The sequence below is a fragment of the Kwoniella botswanensis genome, chromosome 2 (genome assembly GCF_036426115.1).
Source record: "Kwoniella botswanensis chromosome 2, complete sequence".
In the NCBI taxonomy this organism is placed as follows: domain Eukaryota; kingdom Fungi; phylum Basidiomycota; class Tremellomycetes; order Tremellales; family Cryptococcaceae; genus Kwoniella; species Kwoniella botswanensis.
In genome coordinates this window covers 732,237-754,690 of record NC_088600.1, presented here as the reverse complement: position 1 = coordinate 754,690, position 22,454 = coordinate 732,237, and the positions used below count along the sequence as shown (strand labels likewise).

At 44.5% G+C, this 22,454-nt stretch overlaps 7 protein-coding genes and 1 non-coding gene across 8 annotated transcripts; 2 read left to right on the top strand and 6 right to left on the bottom strand.

Annotated features, from left to right (window-relative positions):
- Positions 1 to 220: 220 nt before the first annotated feature.
- Positions 221 to 5,217, bottom strand: L199_007174 (uncharacterized protein; the record flags this gene model as incomplete). Its single annotated transcript, XM_064892870.1, has 10 exons — positions 221 to 765; positions 840 to 938; positions 1,009 to 1,256; positions 1,375 to 2,226; positions 2,316 to 2,817; positions 2,898 to 3,282; positions 3,353 to 4,182; positions 4,249 to 4,351; positions 4,413 to 4,755; positions 4,865 to 5,217. The coding sequence occupies 10 exons, from the start codon at positions 5,215 to 5,217 to the stop codon at positions 221 to 223; spliced, it is 4,260 nt and encodes a 1,419-aa protein (XP_064748942.1).
- A 332-nt stretch (positions 5,218 to 5,549) lies between these two features.
- L199_007173 (uncharacterized protein) lies at positions 5,550 to 7,019 on the top strand (the record flags this gene model as incomplete). Its single annotated transcript, XM_064892869.1, has 3 exons — positions 5,550 to 6,103; positions 6,262 to 6,534; positions 6,620 to 7,019. The coding sequence occupies 3 exons, from the start codon at positions 5,550 to 5,552 to the stop codon at positions 7,017 to 7,019; spliced, it is 1,227 nt and encodes a 408-aa protein (XP_064748941.1).
- A 523-nt stretch (positions 7,020 to 7,542) lies between these two features.
- Positions 7,543 to 9,722, bottom strand: L199_007172 (uncharacterized protein; the record flags this gene model as incomplete). Its single annotated transcript, XM_064892868.1, has 5 exons — positions 7,543 to 7,710; positions 7,777 to 8,678; positions 8,749 to 9,328; positions 9,398 to 9,534; positions 9,605 to 9,722. The coding sequence occupies 5 exons, from the start codon at positions 9,720 to 9,722 to the stop codon at positions 7,543 to 7,545; spliced, it is 1,905 nt and encodes a 634-aa protein (XP_064748940.1).
- A 432-nt stretch (positions 9,723 to 10,154) lies between these two features.
- L199_007171 lies at positions 10,155 to 10,269 on the bottom strand. Its single transcript, XR_010449971.1, has one exon. It is a non-coding gene; the product is annotated as a 5S ribosomal RNA (ribosomal RNA).
- A 177-nt stretch (positions 10,270 to 10,446) lies between these two features.
- On the bottom strand, positions 10,447 to 10,797 carry L199_007170 (uncharacterized protein; the record flags this gene model as incomplete). The annotated part of the gene is made up of 2 exons (XM_064892867.1): positions 10,447 to 10,700; positions 10,779 to 10,797. The coding sequence occupies 2 exons, from the start codon at positions 10,795 to 10,797 to the stop codon at positions 10,447 to 10,449; spliced, it is 273 nt and encodes a 90-aa protein (XP_064748939.1).
- Positions 10,798 to 11,393: 596 nt separating this feature from the next.
- Positions 11,394 to 12,187, bottom strand: L199_007169 (uncharacterized protein; the record flags this gene model as incomplete). The annotated part of the gene is made up of 2 exons (XM_064892866.1): positions 11,394 to 11,947; positions 12,076 to 12,187. The coding sequence occupies 2 exons, from the start codon at positions 12,185 to 12,187 to the stop codon at positions 11,394 to 11,396; spliced, it is 666 nt and encodes a 221-aa protein (XP_064748938.1).
- A 769-nt stretch (positions 12,188 to 12,956) lies between these two features.
- On the bottom strand, positions 12,957 to 15,005 carry L199_007168 (uncharacterized protein; the record flags this gene model as incomplete). The annotated part of the gene is made up of 6 exons (XM_064892865.1): positions 12,957 to 13,339; positions 13,419 to 13,689; positions 13,758 to 13,774; positions 13,869 to 13,952; positions 14,018 to 14,410; positions 14,534 to 15,005. The coding sequence occupies 6 exons, from the start codon at positions 15,003 to 15,005 to the stop codon at positions 12,957 to 12,959; spliced, it is 1,620 nt and encodes a 539-aa protein (XP_064748937.1).
- Positions 15,006 to 15,670: 665 nt separating this feature from the next.
- L199_007167 (uncharacterized protein) lies at positions 15,671 to 21,905 on the top strand (the record flags this gene model as incomplete). Its single annotated transcript, XM_064892864.1, has 18 exons — positions 15,671 to 16,010; positions 16,065 to 16,129; positions 16,190 to 16,223; positions 16,287 to 16,455; positions 16,563 to 16,794; positions 16,938 to 17,507; positions 17,578 to 17,667; positions 17,727 to 17,750; positions 17,806 to 17,880; positions 17,937 to 18,646; positions 18,737 to 19,155; positions 19,261 to 19,348; positions 19,409 to 20,552; positions 20,631 to 21,174; positions 21,237 to 21,272; positions 21,329 to 21,414; positions 21,526 to 21,775; positions 21,847 to 21,905. The coding sequence occupies 18 exons, from the start codon at positions 15,671 to 15,673 to the stop codon at positions 21,903 to 21,905; spliced, it is 4,935 nt and encodes a 1,644-aa protein (XP_064748936.1).
- Positions 21,906 to 22,454: the final 549 nt, after the last annotated feature.

The following is a 22,454-nucleotide window of genomic DNA, read 5'->3' as shown; positions in this document are numbered from 1 at the left end:
AGATTGGTAGAGGAGGGGCAAGGCATATGCTCGAGGGTGGGAAATAATAGGATGATAATCTTATGGTGGGTGGAATATCGCAGTTTGGTTCCTCATCACCTCCGAACACAAAGAGCTAGTGGTAACTTATGGACTCGTTTGAACCTGTCTCATATCCTCCAACACCACCATATTCATACAATTTACAACCAAAAATACAATTACACTTCTTCTCTCACAGCTATCCATGACCTTTCCAATGCAGTAAACCTCCATCGCCCCATCTGGCTCTCGCCAACAATCCCTCATTCTTCTGTCCATCTTTCCCCTGTCCTTGTCCAGCGGTATCGTCACCTTCGGGACTTAAGCCTAATGCGCCTCCTAGTCCAATGCCTGAGTTCGACGTTGACCGATCCATACTCAAAGTCGCATTGCTGTTGGTGTTCGTATTTGTATGAGTACTGGTTATACCCAGACCTTCTCTTATACTTCCCAATTTGGCTAGACTAGCATACGTTACTCTCCCTCTTCCTCCTTCGGAAGTATTGAGGGAAGGAGGTGAAACAGGTGTGATAATATTGCCTCTTGCGAATCCTCTGGTGATGGATGGCGAGGGTTTGGTATTTATGAATATCGAATAATAAGGTGTGGATATACCTCTATGAGCAAGGCATGAACATGAACATGAAGGACATGTCATGGGTGTCGTGATGGGTGAGAGGAAGTAGAGTTTAAAGCATTTGGAATGTAGTTTGTGTGCGCAGATGGAACATCCCATTGATAGGCCTGGTAAACAAGACAATTGTCGACAGTCAACGATTGCACTTTTCATTCTAAGAACAGAAATCCAAAAGACTCACCTTTTATAGGTAATCTACAGTAGGAACACAATGCCTTCTTGGGCTGTTTGTTACAACTCGGACAACTCCCTTCTATATGACCCGAACACGATATACAAACTATCAACAAGGTCATAGTCGAAGTCAGCCAATCTGTCTGATAACATGAAAGAGGATAAATTAGACCCACCTTGAGCATGGGAATGTAATCCGTTATCATCCAAACTGATAGAACCGGTTTTCCGTTTCTCTTCTAACACCTTAACTCCACTTGCAGCTTTACTAACACTCCACAAATCGGTGGCTTTCGTGAATTGGTAATTCATCAATTCGGTTCGGACTTCAAGCAAGTTCATACGTAGTAAGAAATCAGCATAGGAGAGCTTCCAAAGTTCGCATTGGGGTCTGATATCTTCCGAGAGGAGGGAAAGTGGTGGACTAAATTCGTATATTCACATATCAGCCGATTTCACAAGTTACACCTAAAGGGGGTCATACTCGGAAAACTCATAGGACATGCTGAACGGGATCGTCGATATATGCAGATCTGACTCACCTATCATCCCCTGGGAAATCCAACCTTATCGCACATCCTGTAATCATCCTCTTCCCTGGAGCTCCTCCCGTCGATCCATTCGGGGTCTGTGCATCATATCCAGCAGGCGTATTATAGCCACTCGTATGATGTCCTGTTGAAGGTGGCGGAGCAGTCCCCGCTCTCGTCATCGACCCCTTAGCTAGCGGCGAAGCAGACCCAAAAGATACCTTGTGTTTGTTCGTGTTCGTTTCACTAGTATACGATCTTTCTGTACCAGAGCTTTTGAGAGGTGTGATGATAGGTGGAGAAGCAGATGCCGAGATGGACGGTGCCATTTTGGGTCTAACAATTCCACTGGCATTTTCCTTGTCTTTATCTTTTAGTCGAGGACTCTCCACTTTCTTCGTACCTCCTACAGCTACTATACCCGACCCAGATGCAGGTGTAGGTATGAACACACCTCCAGTAGGTGAAGAAACATCTTCGTAACTGTAACTACCCGGAGTTTGGATCTGGCTTTGGTTTTTTGAGAAAGGCAAATCCGAAAATGAGCTCCTTTCTTTAGGAGTTAAAGCTCCCCTTAGAGATATCGCAGAAGGATTTAGCATCTGAGACCAACCTGAATTTCTGAAACTCGAATTGGTAGTTGGGCTATGTGGTAGTGAACCACCTCCACCGGCCGTGCGTTGTCGAGTGGGGGTTATATGAGAATGGGTGAATCGAGGTAAGGTGAAATAGTCTTGTTCTGGACTACGACTGATTACAGTCTCTGCTGGTGGAGGGATATATGTTGTCCTTTCGTGGTTGAGCAGTATGCAAGATACCAAGGCCAGAAGTTGGAAATTCCTTTCGGCGAGTAGTATCGTGAACCTGTGTGTAATGATCATTCAGCTTTATTCGTTTTTGGAATCTTAGGAAACATCCTTTATTGAAGCTGAAGGCAGCGATGGTCGACTTACATCTGATCAACTACTTTCTTCTTTCTCACCATCGATTTCTCCCAGTCATATCTTTGCCTCCTTATATCACCCACCTTAGCCATAGGAGGTGGTAGAGCCGAGTAAGCCGGTGGAGGAGGATCAGATAACACCCCTCTGAGAGTCGACCACACTTCAGCATGATCAAGTTTCTTAGCATCAAGAGCATGTCGGAGATTGTTCTCGACAGAGGTGGTACTGTAAACTTTAGCCAGTCCAGCATGGAGTTGAGAATAGTACGAAACGTCATGTATCGTCATCGTCGATCCAGCTTGGACCTGTGTTGGAGCGACATTCTCGAACTTTCTCAAGCGCGGTTTATACCTTACTGAATTCCTTTTGTGGGGATTTTGTAATCTCGCCAAGGCAGTGATAGCTTTGATCATCGGTGAAGGATTGATATCTCGAGTGATGGATGGTGATCTGGAGGTTATTCGTGTCCGCGGTAAAATAACTTGTTTAGGGAAGAAACAGACTAATTGGCCTATTGGATTGGATAAGGCAAACACCATTTAGCGTTTGACGTTTGATGTACCATATTGCATGGGCAGAGATAAGACTTACCATTAGGCCCGAAAGTAGCACCACAAGTTCGTATCAACATCGGGACATTACCCAATCTCTGATTCTCCACGCCCTTTTCACTCTCGGAATCACTTTCCTCGTCAATCAACCTTCTTCCAATTCTTTCGTGTGAACCAAGTAAGAAGCCAGTCGTGGATATCAGACATTGCCTATTATGCGCTCGTCTTTCCTGGATGGTAGTGACGATGATCTGTCTCGTGATAGGTGATACGGTGGGATTTCGTTCCAATTCGAAAGTAGGTATTTCAGGTCCGAAAGGGTAGTTTGGCGGGAAAGACCAATGGATCCTGATGAAAGCCATTCTATCGCCATTCGCCCATGGTCCTTGCATCGACATTGTCAATCTACGTTGAGCCAGATCGATCTGAGGAGTCGATCTCTAGATCAGCCAACTGACAGGAGTTTTATAAGTCAAGGTGGATATTATATCTTACCTTTTCAAAATTGATTTTAGGTCTAGGGAACAGTTTATTCAACAAGACCAATTCATCTTTCAACGTTATCCATTCGTTCCTCGTACCTTCTACACTCTGACCTCTACTCCTACTTGGATTCCTACTGACCGATCCAATTCTACTTGGCACAGTTGACGCTTCAGGTGATGGAGCGGTCTTTACAACTTTCGTTAACCATTCCAATTGGTCCATTCCTCTTACTTTATTTCCACCTCTCGTCATACCAGCTTCATTCACTTTATTTTGATTCTGAGTTAACTTCTGTCTGGTTATATTACTTGGATTGACAACTGGTGGTGGTAACTTTACATTATCTTCCACATCTTCAGAAGCTGAAGGGTCAACAGTATAAGTTATATCTGCTGCTCCCCTTCTTGAAACCAACATATCGATTGTACTACCATATCGATATCCTACTTTCTCCATTATACCACGTTCGACCGGCCATATACGCAAAGTACGATCTTTGCCCCATGTGATAAGTTGGAAATCCCTATCATCGAACGAAGCGTTGTCCCCTCCTCGTACACGCCACACGAAATCTTTCACGACGTTCTCATGACCCTCAAAGCGCTCTACTGGCGAATCATCATCAGGCGCAAATAGCTCAAGGGCCTGTTCTCCTCTTTGTGGCAAGGACAGGACACCTCGACCGAAGGGTAGATTACGTGCCCGCCAGACGGGATAGGAAGTGGTGATGATCGAAGTGGGTTTATCGGGTGGGTTGACATTTGTCAATGGATCAGAGTCGATGATGCTTGATGAAGATGATCCTAGTTCGGGTACGGTCCAGAATTTGATTGTTTTGTCTAATGATTTGTGACGGACAGAGCTGTCAGCGTACTATGAGCTCACTGTGGTAAATTAAAACCCACCAAGTGAACAAGTAACCAATTTCTCCCTATCCCTTCTATCCCAATCAATACCATATATCTTAGACCCATGCGCATTGATAGTAGTGAGCGGTACCGAACCTTTCTACTCGACAATCCACAGTTATCAGTGATCCTTCATGACCTGTCGTGGACAGTACACTTACTCTATTATCCCAAATCTGCACCAAGTTGTTATGAGCCGTAGCCAATATAAACTCGTTCCTTCTGTTCCACTTGACCTGAGTACCTGCCGCTCCCCACGCACAAAGACGCATGAACGGTCTATCCCAACACCTTAAATCCCATCCTCGTATTCCCGCATCCATCGACACGGTCGCCATGAGGTTCGGATTGAGAGCATGCCAATTGATATCAGTAATTGCTCGAGCATGCGCGTCGATACTCTTCTTTAAGGATTTCTGGGCACCTAAATCCCATACGAGCAGTTTCTGTGATGAGGTGGAGAGGATTAGGTTGGATGTTGAGGGATGAGGGGACCATTGGACGCTGTGTCGCAAGATTAGTTAGCAAGTCCCCACAGAAATCCAAAGAGAATTCTCAGCAGAGGGTCCACATCAGGCCATGGGTATAACATGCAGTTTGAGAAGTTACTCACTCTGCGATCTGCCAAGTCCCACCCTGCGGTATAAACCTCGGTGCATTATTTAGATTTACCAAATCCAAAATATACAGACCTTTCCTTGAAGCTAGACAGACATCTCGACTATTCGGACTGATCGATATCGACCCTACAGGCTGATTGACACTGATGATTGATCCTTCCTTAAAGGGATCAATTACCTCCTGACGGATGGTTAGAGAAGTGGGATTACGATCCAGTCGAGGCCGGAAGGCTGTATACGGTGAAGAGAGAGGTGAAGGATGAAAGGGGGCCGAGGAGGATGATCGTCGAGATGCGGTTGTAGATGATGGTGACGATGGGAGGGGTACTTGAGCGGGTGATAGCATTGTCTATGAGTTCATGTTGGATGGGGTATGAGGGATTATGAAAGGAATGAACATGAGAATGTGAAGATGGACATGGGATTGACGACTCTCGTAATTCGGGGATGGGTTCAACGTGAATTGGAATTGACCGAAATCAACGTACAGACATCTCAGTTTGTTATTCCTTTTCATTCAGCCTCATTCAACATAATCAGATCATCAACTCTTTGTATAGTTTCATTAATCCTGCAACTTACTTAGACACGAAGAGGAGCAGGATAATCCGATACCCTCGGTCTGAGTGATTTGGCTGGGGTATACAGTCCATCCCGAATACGAAGAAGCCTCACGAAATGTTACCTCTCCCCTCCTCAACGTCCAAGCGCAATCGAACGTATTTCCCATCCCTTCCAGCAAATCACAATCATAACCTATCCTCTTCTCAGCAGATACTACAGACACTACGATCACGTACTCGTCTGACCAACTTGGCGGTATTCTTACTGCTATTTTCCTTATCAGGATCATTGATCCTCAATTTGAATTACCTTCTCATAACTCCATCAAGCACATTCAGCTCAACGAGCTCCTCTAGGCTCAGGAATGGTAAAGTGATCAGTAAAGGATGGGACGATCTGGCTACTCTCTCGCAGTTGAGATCCGGTATACCCCTCTCGATAGAAACTACCATAGAACGTGATTCACGGTATAACGACTTAGACCATCTGATAATGGTTCCCGGACATGCTATCTGGTTAGGACACGATGCGAGTAAAGTGAATGAGAATGATGATTGGATACTAGAACCTATGCAGAAAGGTGGGAGTGTCAGGACGTATGTGAAACACATTCAGAGGGGCGTGGAGGAGCTGAAGAAGGATAACAAAGCTCTACTGGTGTTTTCTGGGTGAGTGGTTGATTCTTTTGTCATCATCCCATCAAGTTCTTAATGAAGACCACAAAAGATCGATCATATCAATGCCTACTATATTCATATCCGCTTCAACACAAGTAGCTGACTGTGCCCATTTTGACTGTTTGAATATGATCATGGCGATAACACAGCGGAGCAACTCGTGTCCCACCTTCCCCACCACTTCCGGAAGCTCTTTCGTACCACAACCTCGCCCATGCTCTCGAACTCTTACCTTCCACTTCCATACCAGCCGAACAAGGAGAATCAAAAGCCCCATTATCGTTGAACCTCCGAGCAGCGACCGAAGAGCACGCTTTGGACAGTTATGAGAATTTGTTGTTTTCCATAGCGAGGTTCAAGGAGGTTACCGACAGGTATCCTAGGAGGATCACCGTTGTGGGATATGGAATGAAAGAGCGTCGGTGGGTTATCGTCAACACCACTACATATATGATGCACGAAACAAGAGATGCTGATGATGCCTCTGTTGATGATACTTGATGACAGATTTACAAATCTCCATCGTTCGGCACTTTCATTCCCCCTCTCCAACTTCACCTACATAGGGATCAACGATGACCTACCCGATTTATCTAAACATTATGCAGGAGAGTTGAAATTCGGTTTCAAACCATTTTTGAATTCTCCAACAGGTTGTCATCCTCCTTTATCAACTAAGAAACTCTTACGAAATCCATATATAAAATATCATCCTTACCATATATCCAATCCTCAATTAATTGAATTGTTCGAATGGTGTCCCCCTTTACAGGATCATAAAGAACTTGATTCGCTGGATGATTATAGGGATGTATACGGTACGAGCTTTAGTGGGAGGCTGCCTTGGAATAGTGATGGATCAGTGGTTGATGATGAACAGGTCATGTGGGATAGAGAGAGGGATTGAACTGGATCGATATTTGTATACCCTTAGAACGACAGTATAGCGATAGATCAGGTGAATTGATAGTGGATTGACAAGCATTAATACGATACATTCTGTTGACATAAGCATGCATTTGGGCATCTCGATGAAGGGAATAGAGATAATACATCGCCTCGTATCAAGCTAGAGTCGAGATATCTTCGTAGGATTAGGAAGCAACTGATCATGTCACATAATTTGCATGTACATCATTCGCGCATTATCATCATTTGAATCATTTCATTCACAAACCCCTATGAGTATGGATAGATATATGTAAAATGTAATAGAAATGAATCAACAGTCAAAGCAAGTAACCCTACAATATATAACATAAAACCACGACATAATTATAACACACATATGAAATAAGAGGTATCTCTTTGACCGGCAAAGGGCAGAGAAGGCAGTAAGAAGCAAGAATCTTTGTCTTTTACCCTTTTCCATTCTCCAATGTACAAGAACCAACTGAAACTACCCACTTGCTCTTCCTTCTTCCCATTCCCTAAGCGGTTACGCCGACAGTCTCCACACCTTCACCTTCAGGCCAGAGTTTATCTTTACCTCGGACTTTGATATCTTGGTACGGAGTCCGTTGTTCCAATTTGACACAATCTCGAGTACCCAAAACCAAAAGTTCAAAGAAGAATGAAGAAGCTGCTCGTTTGGTGGACTGAATCACCAAAATCCAGAAAGTCAGCATATTGCAATGTAAGATCTTCATTGAGATGAAACTCACCTTATCGGCCAACTGTTCGAACGAGACCACCTTATCTTCCTCGTCAATGGCATCCAACTCCTTCCTCAATAATCCCATAGCCATACTGGTATTCTTCGAGAACCCACTCGCGGTCGTCTTCTCACTCGATTTGGTAGGAGTCGATAATTGACTTTGACTCAATTGTGAGAATTCTTCTCTTGCTGCAGCAGAAGTTCGAGAATCAAACATCGATAAAGTGAACTCTCCAGCTTCTCCGCCATACTGTATTTCCCTAGCTATCGATTCTGCTCTAGAGTATGCGATGGAAGGTTCTCTTTCTCTCGGTAAGACACGTCCCGCACGAGGTGTAGTAAGGAGCGGTTCTTCATACGGTAAGTTTTCAGGTTGAAATGCGAACGAATCGTCACCTCCCATACCTTCCATTCCGTACCCTGAAGGCATCTCAAATGGGACTTCACTCCCCCTCTCAACCCTTCTTACATTTTCGATATCTTCCTCCTCTTCTCCTTCTATTCTAGGTCTCTTGGATGCTCGCTCACCTTCTTCCTCTGTACCTCTACTTCGCCGAAGAACGTTGGAAGGGAAGGTGAATAATTCAGCTAATTCAGGTGCTAATCCCTGAGGTCCAGCGAAAATCATATTTTCCCCACCGATCCTGATGATAGGTAAGAAGTGGGACGAAGGATCGGCCATAATCTCTTGAAGTCTGGCAGCATCGGGATCAGAAGGGATATATCGTTCTTCGCCTAGTATAGCTGATAGGTCTCGTTGTTCATCGGGAAGTTCAAGTTCGGCATCGGCTTGCATGAGTCTCTGCTTCTTAACTTTGGGGGCTGCCTGAGGGACAGCAGCAATTTGAGCCGCAATATCGGCTGGAATGGATGGTGGAGAAAGAGGAGGTGGAGTCGATAGAGCAGATGCTACAATAAATCGAATCAACCCCGGTTAATATTTGTGCAGAAGTTCACCGTTCAGAAACAGCAGACTTACTCTCTCTCCTTGTTCTATCACCCTCTGGAACTTCCAATTCAGGTAACGGCAATGGTTGATCCAAATTCTCAAAATCTAAGCCAAGATCGACCGGTTCGATCCCACCAATACCACCACCTTGTATACTACCTAATCCTACTGATTCTCTGCTCGCTCCTCGTTGCTTTGCGCCCAAACTTCGTTCCCTACTATACCTAGACATGGGAGTCATCACATCTCTTCCAGCTTCCATCGTTATATCTCCTTCTCCTTCCAAGTTCAACCCTAGGTCTACCCCTGAGAAATCATTCGAGTCGAGAGCACTTTCACCTAGATCTTGAGAAGCTCTGGACGCGGCAGTTGATCCACCGTAAATGGAAGGTGCAGCTGGTCGACCGAAGTTGTATGCACCGAATTCACGAGAACGAGGTAAGTTGATTGGCGCTTCTGCTGCTGAGGTGGTTTCGGGAAGGGTGAACGATGGACCTGTCCAAGTCCAATCTAAGAAATCAAATTCGTTTCGCACATCTGGGAAAGTAATGGCATTTTTGGACGCTCGTACTTGATCTTCGGGTAAATCTACTATACCAGGTCGGAAGGCCTATCACAGCAGAATGGGAGTCAACATCGCGATGGATGGTGAGGTTGTGGTGAGACGTAGTATACGCACAAGTGATATACGTTCTCTGGCTTCTTTACAATCATCAAACAGGTATCCAACCTTACGCGAATAGATCCTCACCACACCCAACATCAACGGTCCAGACGATCGAAGTGGTTGAGCGGCATCTTGAGTCAAAATAGCATCTACAGTCGAGCATTCGAAGTGTCAGCTCGACTATGAGTTGTGAACAGGCAGAGATCAACTATTACTCACCGACACTTTCCCCTACGTCCACACCTAACGCTTGAGCTTTACTCAACTTCTTCTCCTGATGGGCAGACAACCAGATCTTGGCCAATGGACCTGATTTGACGAGCTCGTTCAACAACATCCTTCCTTCTGCCTTCTCTTGTATGTATATGCTATGAAGATGACAAGAAGACGGTATGACAAAGATATATGTACGATTTACAAGGAAGTCAAGGAAGATGAAGATGACCTTTGAAGGAAGATGAAGCATGAAATGATGATCGAGACATGAGATGTTCAGGGTAACAGTTGAAATAAGACGCGTTCTGTTCAGCCACCCCTGAATGACTCAACCATGCTACACTGTCAGTGGCGTGTGACGGGACGCGTGTGGCATGAGATCACCATCACTTACGAGTAGATGCAATGGTTGCAATGGTCACTATAATTCATATGTATGTGGCTTACCAGCTACCACGTGCTGAACAATGCATGCATGTTCAACGCAGGACGAAGGAAGAGCACCTGATGATGGATGATGAGCGAACGAGGATCATCCGCTGAGAAATGCAAAAACTACAGCACCCGGGATTCCCAACTGGTCACCCACGTTGGTACTAACCGAGCGACACCCAGGTTAATTGCGCAGATCTAACGGGATGCGATGTTTTCTGGGTTCTATGGCCGTAGATGAAAGATTGGTGAGTGTTGGATACCCTGTATACTGTAGAAGAAAGCGTTGGAAACGTCGGAAAATGCATATAGAATCACTCCGTAGAGGAAGTGTCCATGATACAAGATCATGGCATATCAATCACTTCTATACCGTAAGGTCCTCGGTCCTCTTGCCCATTCCGAGCCTTCGTCTATTGGGAGTGGAGACTATTATTCCTTGAACGGTCGGTACCACTGTTATGATTAGCATTTGAGGTCGTATCTGAATGACTAGTGCCTCGGAGAATTGAGAATGACCTCTTAGCGAATCCAAGATCGTCATCTCCATTGGCTACCACTCGCTCAAGCGGAGTTGTTCTTCTTCTCCTCGACGTGGAAGATGATGGCGTAGAGCGTTTTTCCGCTTCAGTACCGTTAGTGAGATTAGACACATGGCGTGAATTACCTACACATATGTCAGTTCTTTTCGACCATATCGCCTGTTCTGCATTTTATCGCGGTATAATGTGATTAAATTACTCACTGCTGGAAGTTATGGACATTTCAGATGTCTGTTTCCTTGATATTTTGACGTTTACCCGTAGTCACCATTACGTACGGGTAGTGATTATCAGGTTTCATCCCGAAGAAATAAGTCTTTATTTATATTTCGGAAACCCGGTTAGGAAATGAGACGATTCGCCAGCCCGTTTTAGGGAGAATGGAAAGACAGATTACATCTCCATATCCTATCACTTCGGGAGCCTCTTCCTTCTTGCTTTCCTGGAGCCTGATCCTTCAAAGTCATCGGATGTAGAGCGCAAACGAAGAATTGTTCGATGTGAATTCCACAGTGGCTATGGTGAAGCTTTCGCTTCTCCTAAAGGATCTGACTGTAAGCTGAAGATTCACCACCGCGTTGAGCGGAATCCAATCCTTCTACAAGAGCAGAAACCTGTCTGGAAAGAGCTTCAGTGAGCTACTTCAAGATATTGCCCTGATAAGACAGAGCATGCATTCTTTTTTCCAAAATCATATGTATACGCAATGACAGAAACTTAGACGTGTGTAATTCCATCAAAATTCGCACATCAAAATTCGCAGCTTTTTTTTGGGATTTTACCTGTAACCTTTTACGGTTGATCATGGAGCCTTACTTTTACGCTTCGTCAGGCGACTCTTCCAAAGCAGTATCAAGTCCCGTGATACCCAGTCCATCCGTTCCGGAAGTAACACCAGAAAAGATGAAAGAATATCTTCGTGCTCTAGGACTGGATGGTGAAGATCCTGTACTGGCGGAGAATGAGAATCTAGGACTGGAAGGACTTGAAGGACTTGCACTACCTACAGAAGATCGTCTTGCATTACTTGCCATGGTCGAAGATGCATAGTGGGGAGCGATCTGTGAGCCACTCGTAAACTCAATGTCCGATACTCTTCTTTGCACCATACCAGGTCGAGGATATTCAGTCTCTTCAGAACTGCGTCCTATACCGACTGTGTCAACATCAAGTTTGGTATCTGGCTCAGGAGGACCCAAACCGTATTTAACTTCTAACCGCCCATACACTTCTGCGGCCGTTGAACCACTGGAATTCACGTAATTACGATTCTTAAATGTCTGGAGTAAATCCCTATCTGCGTTTCTTTCTCTTTTGGACAAGGTGGTGTTTCGGGAGATACTAGTGTACAGCTGAGCTCCAAGCATAGCATCTAAATTACATGAAATGTCAGGTCAGTCAATGTCTATTCACAAAAAGATGAATCGTATAAATGCAGCATAATCTTTTTTTATCCTCCTAATCTCACCCTTACAGTGTAGAGAAAAAAACACCACTCACGATGTATATCCTTATCACTCAACGAAGGTGGTTGACCCCTCGAAGTACTCCAATCGCAAATTCCATCTTCATGATAGAATCCATCATTGTTCATGCTTTGACCGGTACTCATTTTGAGAATACTATATACTATTTATATCTGAGAATATTGCAGTATTGATAATTGCTGAAAGGCTTGTTTTGACAGCAAATATATTAATATATATGTTTACATTTTTGGGAGACGAGGTGTACCTAAAAGAGAGACTTCTTGAGCACTGAAGGTAATCTTGTTCTCGCTTGAATCCAAGATTGAGACTCAGCGATGCGACGAATCCTACACCCACGCAACCTTTATCCTCGATGTTGGCCGGTTGACATCGAAAGCAAGAAAAGGAGCCTAAGCTAAGCTTTTCACAGACGTCTGCAAGTCAAAGGTACTGGATATATCCTTTCTGATACATGCTGTACAATTTCAAATATCAAAAAGGTCAAAAATCGGACGACGAGCCCAACGCGATTTCAAAACGCCGTGATAAAACAATGTGTCGTTGATAAAGACATCGGAACTTCGTTGAATCATCCTCGAACCATGATACGGATTCGATGTCTCGGATCGGACCATATGATTTTCGAAATTCGTTCCTATATTCAAAAGTCAGAACATGATCCCAGAAAAGAGAGAACCTCGTATCACAAGCTGTTCCAGTCAGTACGTCAGTCGATGAGAAACTATGAAAGGATCCCACCATACTTCCAAAAATCTAGTGTATACTGTGTACTGTGTTGCGGATTCTATCGATGCATTATATGTATCGTATCTATCGCAAAGCTCAATAGCCGAGCAAGTCGGATCATACCATATATTTTATGTCTTCTATGCCAACGCAGTCAGATGAATATCATTCCGTAAAAACCACACTCTCCCCCTTTCCAATCTTTTCTAACACATCCAAGACAATCTTCAAATCCCTCCCTTCCTCAGTTAAGTAATTGCTAATCGCCATCCTGACCGCACCTTGACCCCTCCAGGAGGTAGACGAGACGTATAATTTCCTGGTATCATTTATAGCCTTCGTTAACTTCACTGAAGACGAGGGATCGGATGGTGAGAAAGGTGATTCTGCTGTAGGGCAGAATAACACGATGTTTGATGGTATGATGGGAGTTTCACCATCCTTCGAAGAGAGGTAAGAGGGAGATGGGTTGAGGAGGTTATAGTATGTTGATTGATCGATATATTGCGCAATAGAGCGGGCGAATCGGATGTTTCTTGTAATTATATCTACACGTGATGATGATTGTCAATCAAGCATTTTCCCTTGTGTTATGAGGATAGTTGAGATCTGATTCGTCTTACTCACCTTTATAACCTTCTTTACCCAAACTCAGTAAACTAGCCAGCAATGGCAAGGCCCTAAACCTCCTCGAGTTTTCGATATTCACAAATAATGGACTGGGAACATCGGCGGGTAAGACTGTACCTTCAGGAATATCTTGATCGTTTGAAGCTGGAGTAGTGGCGAGAGTAGGGTTGGAAGCTAGGTAGGCTGGTGCGGAAGCCGAGGGTGGTTGGAATACGTTGGTAAGCGAGGATACGTGGCGGGTATAGAACAAGCCACAATCGTACGGTACCTATCATCATGAAAGTATCAGTATGCATCGTGCCTACTCATGAGAGATAAGTTCGAAAAATCGCTCACGTTTAGCCATTTGTGACCTGTATCATACAGAGCGAATTCAAATCAGCAAATATCCCAATGACGGATGGACGATTTAGCCAAGATCATAGGTAACCCAAAAAGATGAATTACCATCAAGTGTTAGACTATCCGCCTCATCCATATGCTTAGTGTACTCTGATAACTCAGGCATCAATCCTGCGAATCCACCAAAAGCTGATATCGAACAATGATCAGCATGATCGCTTCAACAACGACCACATGCGAACAACGTCACTCACCCCCATCGACATGGAGCCAAGCTCCATTCTCCCTCGAAAGCTCCGCAACTCTATCCAAACCTTTACCGAAACCACCCGTATTCACTTCGCCCAAGCCATAACAAACGATTACTCCTCTACCAATCTCTTTCTCAGCTTTCAGCCTTCCTTCAAGAGCCTCCAGGTCGAAAGTCAATTCGTCCTCTGGATCCGAAGGCATAGTCTGGATGACTCTGGGTCCGCCTCCCAGCCCCACTAGGGACGCGGCTTTTGATATAGAGAAATGAGGATGTATCGATAAGATCACAATCGGCGGTGAAGGGAGCGTAGGTGAGGAAGGTGGTCCATCCCTCGCCCATGAATATCCGGGGGGTAGGTGAGGGGATCGTGACAGGAGATGATCCCTTGCACAGGCTGGGAAGAGTGTGGTTTATCAGCGCGTCTGTATTTCATGTTAAACGAGTATAAGTGAGTATGAGTATACTGAGGGAAAGGAGAGACCGGTGTCTATCCCGTAAATGTCTGAGCTGGACTCACCCAATCCCAAGATGTTACTAGCCGTAGCTCCCGTCGTAATCGTCCTACCCTGAAAAGTATCTCTTTTAACATTCAGTAGATCCAAAACCAGCTCCAATGCTCTCTGCTCAATGGCCGTAGAAGCAGTCTGCTGATGCAGATTCACCTGGACATTCTCATCATAGCTTGTAGATAGTATATCAGCTAGATGAGCAGCGGGAGTTGTCCCTCCCACTACAAATCCATAGTAACGAGGTCCGTTCTGAGCTTGGAGTATACCTGGCAATAGTTCTTCTATCAAATATGAAGTAGTATCTGAAGTACCGAGACCTTTTTCCGGTAGTGAGGTAGGCAAACTAGAGAGAGTCGATTGGATAGAAGTTGGAGATGGGAGAGTGGGGAGCGTGTCTAGTGTTTGTTGACGGTGCAGAATGTGGGATATCACCTGGTCTAGGGACAATTGGAAGCTATCTGGTGAGGCTGAAGATGTCATGGTGGGTTAGAGTGACAGATAACGGAGTTGATATGCAACAGTCTGATCATGTCGAGGAGATGGACATGATATCTACTCGGTCTAGTCGAGTGTGATAGCCGAGGTATACAAGGTCCCGAGATAAACAATGACACTCATCGATCACTCAGTGGGTGATGTGGCATTTATCCCTATACAGGAGAACAACAGGACTCCGTCCTCCCTCTTTCCCACCTTTTGCTTTGGTACCGATGCCACGCGTCCGTCTAGTCCAGTCGCGTCTTTTTGTCTAGTGCAGCTCCGTTTCAGCTGTGTTTGATACACACTTACTCTCTTCACTACCCATAAAACATCTCTATACATCGCATTTGACATCCCTTCCATCGGCTCCTGGGCTTAGTGGTAGTCATCTCCACCTCATCACCATCACCATCGCTACTCACACTCACTCTCTCGAAGGACAGCGCACATAGTCGCTACTCAATAGCAGCACCCGAGTTGTCGATCAACTCACACCTCATACAACTTAACGCACGGACACGATTTCTGTTACCTATTCATCACATTCATCTTATTCCCTTTTCTCGCCCAATCAACACACTCCACCGACTCAATTACCATCGTCGGGTCATCATATAACGCTCCCTTTCCATTCACAACATACCTAGCATATATACCCAAGCAAGATGTCATCATCGATATATACAAAAGGGACGAGAGTATGGCTACCTGACCCCCATACAGGCTGGGTAGCAGGGACGGTATCCTCCTTGACGCTACCCTCTGACGAGGCATCTTCGTCGGAATGTACTATGGTGATAACGTATGAGGCAGACGCCAATACGACGAAAACACTCAAGTTCCCATACTCTGTCATTCAAGCTGCCAGCGCGGATGCTGCATCAGGTAATATACAACCTTCAACACCACCTCCAGGTCAAGATCAGTTACCACCGTTGAGGAATCCACCGTTATTGGAGAGCTCAGAAGATCTGGCTAGTTTGAGTAACTTGAATGAACCTTCAGGTGAGCACACAATTCCCCACTACAGCTGTCGCGGTACTGATCATGATTTATTAGTCCTTCATGCCATCGCAACGAGATATAGCAGACATCTACCATACACCTACTCTGGTATTGTACTGGTCAGTTGCCTCACCAGGACAGAACCCTCGGTCAACAGCTGACAGGAATGACATGTCTAGGTCGCTCTGAACCCTTTCAGTCCTCTAGCTATCTGTAAGCTGCGATTTTAGGCCCGAACCGTCATAAGAATGCCAGCTGATCTCTCTCTCGCTCTAGATGGCCCTGAGATCATCCAAGCTTATTCTGGTAGGAAGAAGGGAGAGCTCGAACCGCACTTATTCGCTATCGCCGAAGAAGCTTTGGATTGTATGAGACGTGGTTCTGGGAAAGGTGGAACGGATCCTACAGGTGCAGGAGATCAGACCATTGTGGTCAGTGGAGAAAGGTGAGTGAAGCTCGATTCTTAAACAACTCCTACTACTTCATCATTCGACTGGTCATGCCATGAAAAATTGGACCGTTCGCTGATATACGATACCTTACACCCAACAGTGGAGCAGGTAAAACCGTATCAGCCAAATTCATCTTGCGATATTTCGCCTCGGTGGATGATCCGACCAAATCAGAAAATTCAGGTGGAAGACGTAGAGAGATCGGTGGAGATGACGATGGCATGAGTGAAGTTGAGAAACAGATTTTGGCTTCGAATCCTATTATGGAAGCGTTTGGTAATGCGAAGACTACAAGGAATGATAACTCTTCGAGGTTCGGTAAATACATTGAGGTGAGTGCCAGATTTATTCTGTTCTCGAGGCAACGATCCCAGACACAGGAATGGGAGATAGAGACAATTCTAAAGATGAAGGGGTGATCCCAACGTGTCCTATTTGACTGGAACATTACTGACAACTTTCGCGACGTTCACAGATCCTATTCGACCAAAGTCATGATATCGTTGGAGCAAGAATACGTACCTACCTTCTTGAAAGATCACGATTAGTGTACCAACCAGAATCGGAGAGGAATTATCACATATTCTATCAGCTTCTAGCTGGAGCTCCCTCAAAAGAAAGAAAAGATCTGTCTTTGTCGTCCAATCCATCCGATTTCGCTTATATGGCAGGCGGAGGACCCACTTCTACGCCTATACCTGGAGTGGATGATTCCAAAGAATTTAGGGAGACTCAAAATGCTTTATCAACCGTTGGAATCTCTGTAGAGAAACAATGGCATATCTTCAGATTGTTAGCTGCTTTACTGCATATCGGTAATATCAAGATCACCCAGGCTAGAACGGACGCTGTTCTGTCCGATGACGATACTGCTCTATCCCTCGCTACTAATTTACTTGGATTGCCAATAGCGGATTTCAAGAAATGGACCGTGAAGAAACAGCTTATTACCAGGTCGGAGAAGATCGTTACGAATCTTGGATCAGCTCAGGCTATGGTGGTGAGGGATTCGGTAGCAAAGTTCATTTACTCTTGTCTGTTCGATGTAAGTTCAGACTGTCCACCTTCTCCGTGCAATACACCATGTTCTATAGCTGATGGATTTGCTTGTATAGTGGTTGGTCGGGGTCGTCAACGAGAGTTTGTTAGGCGAAGGAGGTGAAGGTGCTAAGAAGGCTACCAAATTCATCGGTGTTCTCGATATCGTGAGTTGGATGATTAGTGAAAATCCTCCATGATCTAACAACTAATCCTGCTTTGACAGTACGGTTTCGAGCACTTCAAGAAGGTAAGCTTGTTTTGTATACTTGCATCTGCTGGAACTTGGCTGATGAAATCCTTAGAACTCCTTCGAGCAATTCTGTATCAATTGGGCAAACGAGAAATTGCAACAAGAATTCAACGCTCATGTATTCAAGGTAAGTGGAGCTGTGAATTTGGCTTCGAACAGCTACTAATTGGATGTTGTCTTTAGCTTGAACAAGAAGAATACGTGCGAGAAGAGATTAATTGGACTTTCATTGAGTTTGCCGATAACCAAGCTTGTATAGATGTCATCGAAGGCAAGATGGGTATTCTTACCCTACTCGATGAAGAATCTAGATTACCTGCCGGAGCCGATGCGTCATTCGCCAACAAGCTTCATCAACAACTCACCAAACCTGAACAGAAAGAAGTGTTCAAGAAACCTCGATTCAATCAGAATGCTTTCACCATCACTCATTATGCCCATGATGTCACATATGACGTTGATGGATTCATCGATAAGAACAGGGATACCGTACCAGATGAACATCTGGCATTACTGCAAAACTCCTCAAATGAATTCCTCCGCGAGGTGTTGGACGCAGCGTTGACAGCGGCAAACACAGCGAAACCTAATGGCGAACAAACGAAGACTGCTGCTTCGGCTGGACCAGGTCCAGCCAAGAGAGTCGGAGCAGCCACCAGGAAACCTACACTAGGATCCATCTTCAAACATTCCTTGATCAGCTTGATGGATACTATCAATAACACCAACGTCCATTACATCAGATGTATCAAGCCTAATGAAGTGAAGAAAGCATGGGAATTGGAACCCCAACAAGTACTGGCGCAATTGAGAGCCTGTGGTGTTTTGGAAACCATCAGGATCAGTTGTGCCGGTTATCCATCCAGATGGACATTTGAGGAATTCGCCGAGAGGTGGGTGGGGAATTCTCTTGTTGTCTTCTTCCATGCTCTCAGTGCAGCATGAACAAAGCTGACTGACCGATTTTGTTCAACCAATTACAGGTACTACATGCTCGTTTCATCTAAAGAATGGTCCTCCAACACAGATTACAAAGGACTCTGTTCGCTCATCCTCCAAAAGACGCTTAAAGATGAAGACAAGTATCAAATGGGTCTCACCAAAATCTTCTTCCGAGCGGGAATGTTGGCATTCCTTGAATCTGTCAGAACTCAGCGATTGAACGAATTGGTTACACTAGTCCAGAAGAATGTCAGGCGGAGAATTGCCTATAAACATTATCAAACCCTTCGAATCTCGACGATCAAGATCCAATCTTGGTATAGAGGTATACTAGCTAGAAGATTCGTAGAACAGAAGAAGAAAGACTCTGCTGCGATAAAGATACAGAAAATTGCGAGAGGGTATTTGGCGAGGAAAAGTTACACGGAGATCAGGAATGCTGTTATCAAAATTCAGGCCGGTATGTTGATTCTGCCCTCTTACACTTCACACGTCTTTTCCTATATTCAGGGAACCAATCATCTCATCAACAGAACGTGGTCTCGATGCTGACTTTTTCTGCTAGTCGTCCGAGGTCATCAAGCTAGAAAGAGAGCACTCGAGGAAAGGACATCATCGGCTGTCCTCAAACTCCAATCGCTCTTCCGGGGTCTGTAAGTTGATATCGCATGCTAAATGATAGCCATTTGACTCACGTATCATCATTCGCACAGAGCCGTTCGTCGAAAATATCTCGCTCAGATACGCCAAGTCGTCGTTCTGCAATCCCAATGGCGACGAAAACTTGCTGTACGAGAACTTCGAGGTCTTAAAGCGGAAGCTAAATCAGCTAGCAAATTCAAGGAAATATCCTATCAACTTGAAAACAAGGTTGTCGAGCTCACCCAAAACCTCCAAAAGCGAATTGCCGATAACAAAGAATTGTCCAGCAAGATCAAAACGCTTGAACGACAGATTGAGTCATGGCAAAGCAAACATGATGAGATTGCCACCAAAGCCAAAGGTCATGAAGCTGAATTAGCTAAACCTACAGTACCTCTTAGTCAATTCGAAGAAGCGTTAGCTGCTAAAGCTGAAACGGATGCTCAATTGAAAGAAACTGCTGAGAGAGTCGCCGAGCAGGAGAAGGAGATCAACCGACTTACAGCTGAATTATCTGCTCAAGCTGCTGAGATGGAGGAAAAACAATTCACTATTGATACTGCGGCAGCTAAGAACATTGAAGATCAGAATACTATTGCTGGTCTTAGAGCTGAATTAGCTTCGACGAAAGAACAGATCTCCCGACATAATACTCTGAATGCTTTGACGAAGAATGAAAGGCAGAGAGAACCACCTACATCACCTACTCAACCTCATGGCTTGAGGGCACTCCAGGAATTAGGAGTGAACTCTGAACGGCAACCGTCTTCGTCCAGACGAAGGAACAGAAGACATTCGACGACCGGTACTGGACCTTCCAACCATGTTCGAAACTTATCTGACGAGATCACTTCGTTCAAGAAGAACAATGCTAGTAACCCTCGAGCTGTATCTGTCATGTTCCCACCTAATGGACCAGTAAGACCAAGAGATTCATCCGGATTACCATTACCCACGGTGCTAGACAACGCTTCGGACGAAATGATCAGGTTGTTGGAAGACGAAGCACCATTGGATGAAGATGTGTTACAAGGTCTGATATATCAATTGAAAATCCCTCAACCATCTCTGCATAATACTCCTTCAGCCAAGGAGGTGATTTTCCCAGCTCACTTGATCAGTCTGATAAGCAACGAAATGTGGAAACAGGGTATGATAACGGAGAGTGAAAGGTTCTTGGCGAATGTGATGCAAGCTATTCAGCAGCATGTAATCGTGAGTGCCTAATACTCAGTTCATCATGTCAATGCTAAGGGAGATGTGCCGCTGACATTGTGTCTTGTATGTCTGTAGTCATTCAAAGGTGAAGACATCATCATGCCCGGTGTATTCTGGTTATCCAATGTTCAAGAGATCCTATCGTTCATCTGTGTCGCCGAACAAGATGCCGCCCAAGGATATGGACCAGGATTCGATTCTGCCGATAATTCCAATATCGATTTTGAGACCTATGAACGTCTGATTGGAATAGTGAAACATGATTTGGATTCTTTAGAATATAACATTTATTTCTCGACAATGTTGGAGATCAAAAAGAAATTGACCAAGATGGTCATACCGGCTTTGATCGAATCTCAATCTTTACCAGGTTTCATCACTGCTGATGGAACTGGTAAGATGTTCTCTAGGATGTTATCTGGCATGGGATCCAACGCCCAACCCACAGCCACAATGGATGATATCTTAAATCTGTTGAACAAAGTTTGGAAATGCCTCAAGAGCTATTACATGGAGGAGAGTGTAATGCAACAGGTCGTAACGGAGTTGTTGAAGCTGATAGGTCAAATTGCGTTCAATGATTTGATAATGAGAAGGAACTTCTGTTCGTGGAAGAGAGGTGAGTGAAATTTCTCTGACGCGAGGTGATATGGCGATACTGATTTTTGAGTGGGAAATTAGCAATGCAAATTCAATATAACATCACCAGGATTGAAGGTGAGTTGCAAATGTCGCGGATATAAGCAATTGGACCAACTGACGGTGTTGCGCAGAATGGTGTAAATCGCATGAAATGCCTGAAGGGTTACTGCAACTTGAACATCTCATGCAAGCTACCAAGTTGTTACAATTGAAGAAGGTGAGTCGGAATGTCACCACACATGCCCAAGAATCTAACTTTAGAGGATCTTATTGGATCACATCTTTGTTCTGATCGAACAATGCTAATTTCCTTTTGTCATTGTTATAGGCAACTATGGGCGATATTGAAATCCTCTTTGACGTCTGCTGGATCCTCTCACCTTCTCAAATCCAAAAACTCATCTCTCAATACCATAATGCAGATTATGAAGCTCCCATCTCCAACGAGATCCTCAAAGCTGTCGCGGCGAGGGTGAAACCTGATGATAAATCGGATCATCTACTGTTGACTCCTGAGACGGATGAAGTGGGACCATACCAATTACCTCCTCCTAGAGAGATAGCTGGGTTGGAAACTTGTAAGCGCATTTCTGACTGAACAATAGTGGGGTCATGCTGATGATTTTGGGGTTGTGCCGGATTTCGATAGACGTTCCTGCTTGGTTGAACGTACCGGTCATTAGAAGATTAGCTATGCACGTGTCATAATGAGGAAGGACAGTCGGTGTGATCTATTCACCATACACTATATATATTCATAAGTAGATACGGACAGGATATGAGGAAGGTCGGTTTTGGTTTTTTCTTGGTTTATCGGTGCTGTATATGTCAAGATCTAGAAGATATAGTTGAGTTATATGCTAAGGAAAGTAAATCACATTGTATGTGATTAGACGATTAATGTACTTAATGTGTTTTCCTGTTATCATCTTTGTTTTTTCTGTGTGTAGGCAATCATGGTAACAATCTTCCTTTTCCATCTCTTTTTTTTTGGGACCACACTGCGATACTGCATGGATTCAAATTGCGACCCAATCCTGTCCAATCCAATTGATGTTGGTCTTGAAATACCAGGTTAATTCCGTGCAACTGACATATGACTATATAGGTGTAGAGTGTATATCATCTAATGGGATTCTCTGGGTATATGAAAGAGGGTTACGAGTATATGACAAAACTACATGTTCATTTCTCATTTCTTCACTTGAATCTTCTGGATCTAAAACTTGGTATCCTTCACAATATCTTCATGTTTAT